This window comes from Pipra filicauda, unplaced genomic scaffold (genome assembly GCF_003945595.2).
Source record: "Pipra filicauda isolate LSUMZ 115617 unplaced genomic scaffold, ASM394559v2 scaffold246_size1145428_pilon, whole genome shotgun sequence".
Lineage (NCBI taxonomy): Eukaryota > Metazoa > Chordata > Aves > Passeriformes > Pipridae > Pipra > Pipra filicauda.
In genome coordinates, this window is record NW_024104361.1 from 225,500 (window position 1) to 238,746 (window position 13,247).

The 13,247-nt window shown below is 45.9% G+C and overlaps 1 protein-coding gene across 1 annotated transcript in view; it reads left to right on the forward strand.

Annotated features, from left to right (window-relative positions):
• Window positions 1-10,978, forward strand: part of COL13A1 (collagen type XIII alpha 1 chain) — a 99,665-nt gene extending 88,687 nt beyond the window's left edge. The window contains exons 39-44 of the mRNA XM_039381894.1: window positions 1,003-1,056; window positions 1,333-1,386; window positions 2,099-2,134; window positions 4,994-5,080; window positions 9,195-9,233; window positions 10,390-10,978. Coding sequence (XP_039237828.1) covers window positions 1,003-1,056; window positions 1,333-1,386; window positions 2,099-2,134; window positions 4,994-5,080; window positions 9,195-9,233; window positions 10,390-10,392 — 273 coding nt within the window. The 3' untranslated portion in view covers window positions 10,393-10,978. The remainder of the gene's footprint in view (window positions 1-1,002; window positions 1,057-1,332; window positions 1,387-2,098; window positions 2,135-4,993; window positions 5,081-9,194; window positions 9,234-10,389) is intronic.
• The last annotated feature ends 2,269 nt before the right edge of the window (window positions 10,979-13,247 follow it).

Below are 13,247 nucleotides of genomic sequence, written 5' to 3' on the forward strand. Positions count from 1 at the left end.
ACCCCTTTGCCTTAAGGCTTTTAGAAAAAGACTTCTCAAGCCTTGGTTCTTCCTAGGAGGCAGGTAATATGCCTCAAAAGTATCCCTTTTTCGAGGCTCCATGATGGAAGTGTAGATCCATACCTGTGTGGTTAGCAAAGCATGGATGGAGTTCAGGGAGTCTATAAAGAGTTGGAAGTGCCCAAATCCTGTTCTTAGCCAGAAGGACTATTGCTGAACTGCTGCACTGCCCACATTAAAGATCAGCTTTGGCTGATTCATTTCCCAAAGCTCCAGCAAGTTTCAGGAGCACTGGGAAAGAAGTTTGGTATGCTGGTGGGAGATGGCCCCTGTGTCAAAGGGTTAGGAACAACGCTGGGTTTTCCTGTTGGCACGACTGGGAGCCTGGTGGAGTGACAGGAATGGCAAAGAGGGAACAGAGGGACTGGAGGGTACCCCTCTTAGTTCACATCTCTGCCTGTGCACCCCTGCATTCCTCGCTGCACCACGGGGTCTGTCACCTTGCATGCACAACTCACTGGCTGCCTGCCACCACGTAACCGGACGCTTTCCATTTTGCTCAGCTCTGCTGATTTGGGGGGGGGGGCAAAGGGAAAATAAGGAAATAAAGGAGAATTGCCTAACATAATTCTAAATGGCCTTTATTCTGCTACAGCTTTCAGCCTTGTCTGATATAAACTAGAGAGAAAGAAATCCTGTCTGTGGAGTTGGTAGAAATGCCTGCTGAAACAATTGTCAAGGGAAAACTTCAAAATTAAAAATAAGGCTCTGTACAGTGGTGCTGGTGTGATCTAACTTAGCAGTTCCCATGTTGTTCAAACTGCCTGTACCAACTACTTCAGATCACCACCAACACTGAAAGCTGTAGTGGTGCGAGGTGCCCTCCACCACCAGACTGTCCTTCCAAGCTGTGCTTTTCCTCAGGGAGCAGCGGTGTCTCCTGGCTTTAATGAGGCCCTTGAATAAAAGCATCCTGATGTGTTTTCCTTCCTACAACTGCAGGGTACTCCAGGACCAATTGGGGTTTCAGGACCAGCAGGACCAAAAGGAGAAAGGGTGAGTTTGCTTCAGAACTGACTGATGCTCTGTAACTTCTCTGAAGATGTGACAGCTCTGAGGAATAGAGGAGATCTAGGCTTTTCCAGAGATGGAACTGCCCTCTCCTTGTGCATACAAGGCTCTCAGCTGGGCCTCTTTGATATTTGAGTGCCTCATCCTTGGAGGTTTTAGGTGCTTTGAATTGCATCCTTTGCTTTTTCTTCTCTAGTGCTTTGCTCCCTATTTGTACTGAGTAGGAACGTAGCAATTTCTACTCTTTTGTCTCCATTTCAGGGCAGTAAAGGAGATCCTGGAGTTGCAGGACCAATGGGGCCAGCAGGGCTTCCTGTAAGTATGGGCATACAAGGGATTTATCTACAGGGCCTGTATCACTGACAGCTGAAGATGCTGCAGTAATCCAGTGTTTGCAATCACAGCTGGGTTGAGTGTAACTCCAGTTACAAACCTTTGCTCACTACGGGAGCGACAGAAAGAGCTCCAGAGCAGTGACTCAGAGGGAGGAGGAGGAAGCTGAAGGGAAATTGTTAATTCACCTTGGTCCTCAAGCTACCAAAAGAAGCTGAGTGGGGCTCCCAGGATAGGTATTTTAGTCCAAAATGCTGCTTTGGAGCACATCTGCTTTCACAACCTGGCTGGGAGAGCCCTGTCCTGTCATTGCAGGGACAAAAGCTGCCTCCAGTGAGGTTAACAAATTCCACTGTTTGGGATTGCTTTTGGAAAAACGGGGCCAGTGTTGGAACTCTAGTGTAATGTAATCATGAAGCTGCTTTGTTGCTTAACACAAAAAAGGAAGTTTACTGCTTTTATCAGGGACTGCCTTCTCTAAACTAGTTTGTTTTTTATCTGAAGAACCCTTAGAGGAGTAGTGCTGTTACAGCCTGGATGGTCTGATGGAGCGGAGGTTGTCTGCTGGAAAAGTTTTGTTTGTTTGTAACATAAGTGGAAAAAACCCCAAATCCCTGAGCACACATTCTTCTTTTTGAGTGGGAATACAGTGGGACCTACTTGTTTTAAAATATTTTATGTTGATGCATTTCAGGGTTTACAAGGTCTGCCTGGTGACAAAGGAATCCGGGTAAGTTACCAGGCAAACTTCTTGTATTTAATTACTAACACCTTTACACAGGGACAGCCCAGTTAACTCTGAGCACCTCTAGTAGCCAGCATGTGTTTGTCTGCTAGACCTTCACACGAGTGACTTTGCATACCTGGATTTTAGAAGGTGATACCTGTAGCTTGTCCCATCACCTAGGACATTGTGGCACATCTATCTGAAGGCTGAAGGAGGGATTTTCTAATGTGTTCATTGCTGTCACAGCTCTGTTCTCACCAAAGCATGGGACTTCATGTGTAGTTCAGTTAGGCCAGAGTGGTGTGCTTTAGGAAATCCTTCTTATCTACTTACTGATGTGTGTGAATTCCCATGAGAATTAGCTGAGGTGCAGCCACAAATCTTATTTTGGTACTTTTAAATTCCCCCTGAAGCATGAAAAAGAAGGTTGTCCTCTAGCAAACACTCCTCCAGAGAATTTGGAAGATGGAAATTTGGAAAAGATAAATTAAATTTGCCTGCCTTAAAGAGTCAGACATGAAATCTCTTCAGGCATTACCCTGAATAGATATGATGGTGAAGAGCTGGGTCAAAACCAGTAACATGAATGGCAGACTTTCCATTGTACCACCCGTGTTAATAGAAAGATAAATATTACCAAGAAGTGTATGTTGAGAAGCTCCTTCTTTTTCATCAGGTTTTCTTGCCTGTTAAAGCTCTGAATCTTTTTGATAAAGACACTTGAGAGCTATAGTTGAATATAATTTATATTTAGAAATACAAATGACTTCTGGATTCGAGTCTTTGTAAGATAACAATTGTCTTAATGTCAAGCAGTTCAATATTAGTACAAGTGTGTGTACTCACACAACTCTTCATATGACTCTGGTATCACCTGAGTTTATCTGAAAACATAAATTTTGATAGTGCATGTGCCCATGTGGTGATTTCATTATATGGGTTTGCTTTTGATACATAGTGAGTCTTCCATCTGCAATGGATTTCTGACCTTACTTTGCACAGAAAGGGCAGTTTTGTAAAGAAGCAGCCAACTGGCATCTTAAACTAGGGGAGAAAGGTTCAAGGGAGCCCCAAAGTTCTCCCCTTTTTTAATCATTGCATTTCTGGCTTTGCTTCTTAACTTCCTCTTCCCTAACATGTGTTTTGTTTTGTTTTGTTTGTGTGGCTTCTAAACAAAAAGTAACTTTTAATTCCTAGACTTTTTCAGTTGGTTTTTAGACTGGGTGTCTTAGTTACAGAAGGATCTGTCATTAGCTGTAGATGGAATTTTTCTGAGCTCTGGCATAAAAGCAAGTGAAACTGGGAGAAATTGCAATTCCTTGTAGAGAATGAGTTCGAAAGCACGAGTGGGAGGTTGTGCTGGCCCCTTGAAATGTGCATGCACTTTGCATCACTGCAACCCATAATTTGCAATGATGAAAAAGTTTGAGAAACTTGAGTGTAAATGGGCAAGTGTGATATTTTAGCAGATGGGATCCTAGAAAATACCCCTTTTCCCACTGAGTAGAGGGGATTCCCCTTACTCCTCCAAAAGTCCCAGGCAATTTGCCAAAATCCTGTCTGTTCCTTTAGGCAGAGCAGGGCTCTTTAAACCCCAGAAATGTTCCTGCTGCCCTCTGCTCCGAGTGGGAGACGAGTGTAGCTGTGCCTCGGGTTGTGGTTGTGCCCTGGGTAGGGGTGGGAACAGGCAGAGTTTTGTGTAACCCAGCTGAAAAAGTGGGACCCCTGAACTCGTACTGCCAACCTGATACCTTCACTCTTATTTTAATGCCTGTGTTGTTTTTTTTCTTGTGTGTATGTGCCTCTTCCTCGCTCCTACAGGTCCACCTTTGTCCCCTTTATCCCTCCATCCTGTTCCGCCTTTCTTCCTGGTTCCTTCCTCCTTCCTCCAGAGCAACCCATGGCGCACTTTTCCTGGATTATCCTCTCCATTCCTGCGCTTGGCTCTGGGTGACTTCTCCTCATTGCCTCTCCTCTCCCATCCATTTCTCCTGCCAGCTTTGGGTTTAACACCTTTTTTTTTTTTTTTTTAAAGAAACAGCAGCCCATGCTGTCTGACTTTATCCCTTAATTCCTTAAACGCTCCCCACAAGTTCAGAGTTCAGTTCCCTGTGCAGCAGCCCCTTCCCCTGTTTCATGCTCAGCAGCTCTGAGGATTTCGTGTTATACGTAAAGATTTGGTATATAGATGTAACTGGCGAATACCATGCTATACCCTTGTGCTGCCAGGTAAGAGGGTCAGGGAGCAGCTGCTGCCCTGTGGCTGCTCTAGTCCCTGGTCTAACAGGTTTTTTGGGAGAGCACTACTCAGAGCATCCTAAGGGGCATCCAGGTTGTATGGACTCTCAGGGCTGAGTACTTCCTTTATTCCCTGGCAGAGAGTTCTCCGAGTGAGACTTTCGTTAAGAATGAGAATTCAGAGTGGTAAGAAAAGCATCTTAGTGCCATCCCAGAGCTGGAGTGGCAGAGGAGGGACCTTCCCAGCCAGCTGCAGATTGAGATGAGGTGGCACATTGCTGGCCAGAGGGGTGTTTGCCCATCCTGTGTGTCTGGGGTCAGCATGTTCCCTGATGTACCTCTCTCTGGAGTGTGGGAAGCCCCAAGAAGTCCTCTGATGATCCCTTTGATGCTGAGCCCTCCCAGTCTGTCAATGTGGGACTGCAGCCACAGCCAGTGTGTTTATGCAGCTCAGTTACAGCTTAGCAGCTCTTCACTTAACATCTCAAATGGAGATTTTTCTTCTTTTAAAATGTTTCCTAAATGTTTATCTTTTTTTTAAACTATCGCTGACATTTGTTTGAAATGGATGATCCTAAAGCTTTTGTGTATTCTTTTTTTCTCGGACTAAACTATTATTTACAGGGGGAGAGGGGCAAGAAAGGCTCTAGAGGGTCTAAAGGGGATAAGGGAGACCAAGGAGCGCCTGGATTAGATGCACCCTGTCCGTTGGTATGTTCTGTTTCATCAACTGTATTGTTTTAAGATGTGTTGATGGGGAAGACAGAAGGAAATCATAACATAAATAATGGTCTTGCAAAAGTACAACACTTGGATAAGGCCTGGCTGGGTTCCCACCTCAGCCTGTGGCAAAGCTGCTTTCTCCAGGGGGAGAACCCCCGATCCTCTGAGTGACCACGGTTATGTTCCTTCCTCTTCCAGAGCCCACTGAGGTTTGGGGTACATGGGGGTGTCCCATGTGCTGGGAGCCCAGGGCTTTCTCCTTTGTGGATAGAGCCCTGTCTCCTTTGCTGCCAGTTGCAGCTCTTCTCTGAGATGGTCAGTGTGATCCTGTCTACGAGATGGCAAAACTGGAATGCTGGTTCCCCTGCCTCGGAATAACGGCCAGCTGATGGGACGGCCTGAGAGCACACAGGGCACTTGAGCTGCAGCACCCAGAGGAAAAACAAATCTCACTTATCCTAAATGGGATGTGTGTCTGTCAAAACAGATTGGCTACAAATCTAGGCAAATTAATAAATATAGGAATATGCGTACACTTTTATCTAAACTCATATGCTGCAGCGAATTCTGCCAAAAATCTGTAGCAGTGCCACAAATCCCAGGAGTACCTGTGGATCATGCAGCTAGAAATCCAGCTGCTGGGTTTCCTAGTGAGGATCAGAGGAAGGGATGATTCTGAAACTGAGGAAATGCCGTTCCCATCCTCTCAGCTTCAGCTCAGAGAAGCATCTCCTGGCTCGCAGATCGTGGAAAACCCAAAAGGAAACTGCTGGTGCTGCTGATTATCTAAGTGTGGAGACAGCTGTGTGCTGGGTGTGCAGCAGAGTGCCCTGTGAGGGTCCCGGTGGGGGCTCGGCCACCCCCCGTGACAGGGAGCTGGCAGTGACTGAAATAACAACAGTGGTTGATTTCATGAACAGGGTCTCCGAGGTTTTAAAGGCGAGAAGGGTGAGCCGGGGTTACCTGGGCTGGACGGCCTGGATGCCCCATGCCCATTGGTATGGCCTACCTTCCCTTTCCTGCATGCTCGTTTGCTTTTTGGGTCTTGGGTGCTATTTCTGATACCTCCAAATAGCTGCATGCCCTAGAAACACCTGGCAGCTCCTTCCTTACCTGTCTCCATCCTCCCTTCCTCACATTGCTGCTGTTAGAACCAGGCCCTTCCCTTCATGCTGTGATTCCCAGCTGCTGCCAGCACTACTTTGTGGCATGAGGAAAAATAGTGGGAATGCAGATTTATTTACAACTACTTCACTTCTTCCTTTGCCTTCCCTTTGGCAACTTCCACTAAATCAGCCTATGCAGATCCAGCTCTGCACTGGCTTTGCTTCCTTGCAAGGAGCTGTGATGCTCGTGTCCTTCATTAACTCTGTTTTTAAGTGCTTGTGTGTGGTAGGCACGGCCTGATGTGGCTCTGTATTGCCTCAGTCACCCCCTACAATAAGATGACTGAAAAGAATAGTTATCCTGTTAGCAAGCCCATGTGAAACATATTAAATGGACACTTAGCCTCCCTGCGAGATAATTCCTATATATGACTCTCCCCAGAAGTCCAAATTGTACTCATAGTGGCAAAAAAACTTGCGTGTTTCCCAGTATCCAACTAAAGTAATAAAATGATTATTGTACTAGTGCCTGATCTAGCCCAAGTGCCGTAAGACAAAGGTCTTGAGGAACACTTTATCTCAACTGATTTCAAAGTGTCCCCCTAAACATCACCAATTTATTAATTTTCTCTGAGATTTTCTGAAGATGCAGCGTTCAGGTGAGGTTTTTGCTCCCTACAACAGTCTCAACATCTCCATGATACACAGAAACTACTGCCCTTCTGGCCTATTTGGCATGACAAAGTTTGCTTGAGGATGGTCTGTCTAAGCTCCCTTAAGGCTGTTTGATGCCATTTACAAGGGATGGAAGATCTGTTAGTTCAGCTAGCTGGAAAAATGCATCCCAAAACAAATACCCACATTTAGTTTGGAAGGTTTTCTTAGTTCTCCCAGGGAGAAAAAAAGCTGTGAAATTGCCATCAAAAGCCTTTGTTATTTGAGCTTTGTGAAGAGCTAACCAGTTTTCCTCCCAGCACCCCCTCCGTTGGGCACTGCTGTGTCCTCTTTGGGGCACTGACTCTTGCAGTGGCCACTGGTAAAGTCTCAGTTGCTGCTCTGTAAATTCTGGGTAGTAGAAAGAAACTTGGGCCAGTCCCACAGGTGAAACCAGACCTGCCCAGAACGGCCCACAAAGGAGGAAAACCACAGGGCCATGTGTTCTGCCTCCTGATGGTCATAGCCAGGTTACTATGGAGTAAGTTTTGGCTGAGTAAGGCACCTGATTCCCAGTCCCTGTAAGGATTCCACGGGTGCCTGGCAGACCACCCCTCTGTTTGTGTCACTGCTCCCAGTGAGGATTCACCCCACATGGCCATGTTGGAACACACACTTCTTGTCAATCCTATTTTTGTTAAGGGAAACTTGCCAGAAAATCTGATGAAATACAGATGCCATTATTTTTTTATATATAGTGTTCTGGCATGCGAGCTAGCTTGGGAACGTGAATAAGCATGTTTTTGGATCCAACTAGGTTAAAAGCTTAGCATCCAGCTGACACATCCACGTATGTAACTTATGGAGGCTGTGAACTAACGCTTTGCACATCTGAGATATGTGGAAGGAGATCCTTGATGCTAATAAGCATGTCATGTTTCCATTCTCAGCACATTCGCCTGCAACAAACACTTCCTCGTGACCCTGGTCTTCCTTTGATCCCTAAGCTGTACCTCCCTGGCCTCCCATTCCTTCATACACCTAACTTCCCATCTCCTCCTGCGCTGCACTACACCAGTCATTCCTACCACCATCAGTGTACCAATGGGAACACCGCAATATGCCCAGTAATTAACTGGTAACTCCATATTTCCACATGGGGAGGGAAGAGGAGGAAACAGTACAAGGAGACCACAGTCCAAAAAATACATTTGAAAAGCAATATTGTTGTGGCAACGTTCAGTTCATCAGGCCCCTGAAAGTGCATCTCTGTTAAATAGTTCGTTTCTCAGTATACTACTGTGCATTTGCTTTTCTGTTTGTATTGGTTTTGGTTTTCCTGGGGAATAGTGATAGCCTATAAATGGGCCACATGGACACAGCACAAGTGTTTGATTTCTCATGTCAGAGATGTATCTCCTTACCTCTGACTTCACCTCCTGCTCAAGAGCACCTTAGCACTGACATAACATCCTGTTTTCTCCTGTCAAACAGGGCTTCACAGAGATGATATGAATGGCAGCCACTCACAAAAGCCTTTCCCAACCATGGGGTCTCCATCTTTTAGTAGCACGGCCCTTAAAGCGTCCAACCTTCTTCAACGTCAAACAAAAATTAAAAAATAATAATGACAACAACACACCCACCTGGGGCTGTGCAGCCCAAGACGTCGGAGTTGCAGAGGTGCTGGGGAATATTCACAGAAATCCCACTGCTGTTATTGAAGCCCAGGACCCTTTTCAGGGAGTCAGCTGAGACATCCCGAACCAGCACAGGCGCTGCCCAGCTGCTTGCCTTCCTAATTTCTCTGGAGCGGGATCTCCTCAGAGGCAAGAGGGGACAGCTGGGCAGGATCTCACATGACAAAGCAAAACCCTTTAGCAAACAGGGCAGAAAGGAAACGGAGGTTTTTTATAGACCCTCCTCAGGATCAGAGGTTAGTGCTGACTCTGGGGTTTGCTTATAACCTCAGCACTACAGAGCCAAGCATTAAGACACAGACCCACCACCTCACACTTTCCTCTGCCTTCCTTCCTCCTTCCTTCACGGAAGCCTGGATAAACTATTCCTTGAGGAAGAACGAGAACAAGCCTACAGACCTCATGTGTGTAAGTCCCTTGCATAGCCTGAGGCCTCTGCCCTCTGCAGTCCCAGCCCTTGCTTCAGGTTCTTTGAGCCAGAAGTCTGGGTCACTCCAAAAGGATGAGGAATATCTCAGACTATTCCTCCAGCCCTGATTCACACTGTTTGTTGCAACTGTTATAGTTAACCCACATCTTCTTTCCTCCATCTCTGCACCACTGTCTGTGTCTAAACTGCTATTTCATCCATCTCTTTTTCAGGGGGAAGATGGGCTTCCAGTTCAAGGCTGCTGGAATAAGGTAAAATAATCTTGGAAATGCTGCTGTGCTGAGTTGGCAGTGCCGTGTGTTCTGCTAGTGTTTTCCAATGAGTCTGGTTAAGAACAAAAGAGGTGTGGAGGCATGGATGGGATTTCCAGGACTGTAGCCCTGTGCTGGTTTAAAGGTAAACCAGCAGGGGAAATGAACTCAACTCAAAGGAGAGATTATAAATCAGAATAACAATTTAATAAAATAATACAATAAATACGATTATACAGACAAACAGTTGGTTTTAACCCACAAAACACAAATGTATAACCCAGCACCCTGGGGCATGAACAGAGTGGTGTTCGTTGGGCCCCCTGAGTCCAAAGTAAAAGGAGAGGGAAAAACCTGTTGGTGAGGGTGCTGTTGCAGTCTGGTCAAGAGTGGTGATCTGCAGTCTTCCTCTGGATCCCACAAGTGGTTAAAAAAGTCCCAAGACTCCAAGATTATCTATCTTCCAGTTCAGGCAGGAATGCCCAGTACCTCCCTCAGGGCGGGGAGTTCCACAATGGGTGCGAGGAAAGGAACATCCTCCTATCTCAAAGGCCTCTTAACACCCAGTTTATAGCCTGAGGAGTCAGGGCTGCTCTGGGCAGAGGGTGTAAATAATCTATTGATAACAGTTTTTGGGAAATGGCATGGAAGGCTGTAGAATACACAGTTTTGGGTTACACCCATCCAGTGATGAACTGGTCCCAGCTGTTCTAACTAGGACAACAGCTGAAAAGCAGCAACCAAAACTCCTCCTTGTTTGCGTATCACGGTACAGCTCTATCTGCTACAAAGGAGAGAACTGTATGTGTGGCCTTTGAGCTGCCTGGCCCCAAAGTGCTCTAATCCTTACACAAAGATGAGATTTCCACATGGATTCCCTCAGACCCCCTGGGGTCTGGCCCACCTTCAGCACCTGTTGTGGGTGTAAATGCCAGGTCCTCAAGCTGCAGTGGTGGGAAGATGGTGGAGGCAGAGTCAGCCCAAGCTGAACCTCCCACCCTCACTCAGGGAAGTGGAAAGGATCCCTGCTGAGATTCCCATTGCTCTTCCTCCTGGAACCAGCTTCTCTAATGCTGTCCTTCCCTCCACGCCCTGTGAGCTGGCATTAACACTTGGTATTGAGTTGTCACTAACACTCGTTTGTTTTCTTTTGCAGTGATGATTCTAACCTGGACTGGCCTGTGTGTGTTACTGTACATAGGATATTTATTTTTATACAGTGTTCTTCTCCAAAATGCCAAAAGTTATGCATTTTTACAAATTATCAAAAAGCTGCATATTTTTTTGTACAGAAAATACTAGATTTTTTCCCCCTGTTTGTCAGTTCTCTGTATGATTCTATGTCTGCATTATGCTTGTTTTGTCATGGAGTACAGCTGTAATATTTACATGATACTTGTGCACACGTGATGAATATAGGAACTTAATAAATTATTACATTAAAGATGCCCGAAGGAACTGCCCTGTATAGATTTAAAGGTCATTTTCATTTTCCAAGCTGGGTCATTCCAGAATATTTCAAAATATTATGTATTTTTTATTAAAGTGAAATATAAACAGTTTTGTTGTGACTGAATTAAAGTGTTGCTGAAAAACCTGCTGGTAGTCACCGTGCACTGGGAATGTAAAGACTCCATGATTTATAATTATCCTCCCATGGGCTGGAATAACGCTCGTGACAATGAGCTCTGGCTGGCAAGAAATTCTGACCCCTTTCTAAATTGTAGGCGTGCAAGTAGCTCAGTGAAAACCTCATTTAAAATTAAGCATAATGCAGCATTCCTCGATGATATCCTAATGAATGTTTGTTAGAGAAATCAATCCATATGGCTTTTCAAAACATTAACCAAAGGTCACATGCAGATTTGCCATTACAATTTGCATCTGTACATCTTAATTATCCGTCCTGACCTACCCTTGTTAATGTCTCAAGTCTAAACTACCCAGAAAGGAAAGTACTGCCAGGCTAAAGTGACTATCGCAATATGCTTTCCTTAGAAAATGAGTGGAAGCCTAAATCCATTCCCTAAAACACGTCCACTGGCATTGGCCCTTCACGTAGGGGGAAAGGCAGTGGGCAACCCAGGAGATTCAGGGGGAAGCCACCATGTTTAACGATCCCAAGGGAGAAACGTGAGTGGTGGTTCATTAGTGAGCCTGATCCACTCAAGTCCTGCTCTTTGTGTGATGCCACCACTGAGACAGGAGCTGGGCTTCTCCTGGCTGCAGCTGTGCCAGCTGGAGTGGTCCCCACCACCACCCCTTCTGTACTCGGCTACGCTGCTCAATTATTCATCTGTTCATAAACCATTCATTAGTTATTTTCCAGATGATTCCATACAGTCTTTTAGCACCATCAGAGTCAAGTGACAGGGTATAAGGGATGTACTTCCCTGGTACACAGGGACTGCCCAAGGAACCCAGTGCAGCCCCTGACTGCTGCAACCCATCTGTCACCTCACCCTTTCAGAAATTTATTGAATTTCATCTAAAAACCAGTGAGGTTTCTCTGCCTGTGTCCCCTCCCTCCCCACCCCGCAGGCTGTTCCGACTCAAGTGCTCTCGCGGTTAGGAAACTCCTTGCAACTTTCAACCTAAACTAATTCATGGTATTTACAACCATTTCTTCTCATGCCAACATTGTCCTTGGGATGGAACTTTTCCATGCATGATGTTTTTGTGAGATGCTTGGGGTACTGGAGCTGAAATGGCACAGAAGGAAAATGAACCACAAGAGCCATGAGGGATTCTTGTTGGTTTTCTCAGTAATAGCTATCGTTAATATAAGCCCCAGCTCCCTGTTACAAGGCTTTGCAGCTGTGGAGCTGAGCTAATTGGAACAGCCAGTGTTCCAGTCGTGTTTTAATTGCTCACTTGTTAAACAAAGCAATTCCTAAAGACCCAGATGGGTACACTGGAGGTGCTTTGGGTTTGGGAGTTTGTAGCAGCAGTGAATTTCTACTCTGATCTTGAAGCGTTCAGCTGCAAGGTAGAATGTTTGAATGCTTCACCCCTTCTAAAAATGCTGGCTATCCTTAATCCTTGAAAACTTACAGATCCCTAAGAGAACCTGCCAATGCTTCCTGTCCCCTTTGGTCTCTGTAGAGTGCTTTTGTTTTGTAGCTGGTATTTGTGATTGCACTGCATGGAATTGTTGTTGCTTGGTTTTATCTGATCCAAAAGCAAAGTGCACGTCTGTAACGTTGCCCTGGCACAGCTACTGAAAGGTCAAGGACTTCTGAGGTAATACTGTACCTGTTTTATTTCTTGAGCTGTTTTTTGACTGATACATTTGTGAGAAAGCCCTTGCCTGAGGTGCAGGAGGCCTTGAAATGTAGTTGCCAGAACTCTTGAAAGTACCTGACTTGGGTCAGCAAAGACTTATCTGTTTCTGGGGGAAATGTGTAAGGTACCCACTCACCTGTCCTAAAGGTGGGAACGTGGTGGCAAATGTTCCCTGCCGTTGCTGCAGCCACAGCCTGGGATTTTAACTGAAGTAGATGAGTGAACATTTTGGATTGCTCTTCCTACAGCCCCCGTACTAACACAATCCCATCAGCCACTGGGATAGACCGAGGGTCAGTGACACCACACTGATCCGCTGCTCTTCCCAAACCTGAGCACTTTGCATGTCAAGAGAAACCCAAACGGTGGCAGCGGGGTTTGCACCACCCTGAGTGTGACAGTTTCCTTTCAGGGTCTGTCCCTACTAAAACCTGTAACCTGATTACTGTTGATTCTGCCTGGCTGTTTTCACATGAAACACTTTGTCTGCCACTTCAAGGGTCAAACTCCTTGGCTGATAGCCAGAAAGTGAGTCTGAGGGTGGAGAAGCTTGAGAAATGGCAGCAGAGTGAAAGGAGAAGGAGGACCTTCCTGAAGATTTGCTGGAGATGTTTTGCAAGTTGCCTCCCTGAAGCCTGGGAAGAGTTGTTGAGCTGCGCACCAGGAATGTGCCTGCTTGGGGCTGCGGGAGCTCGGCATGCCAGCGCTTTCTGCTTTGCTCTCTCTTCT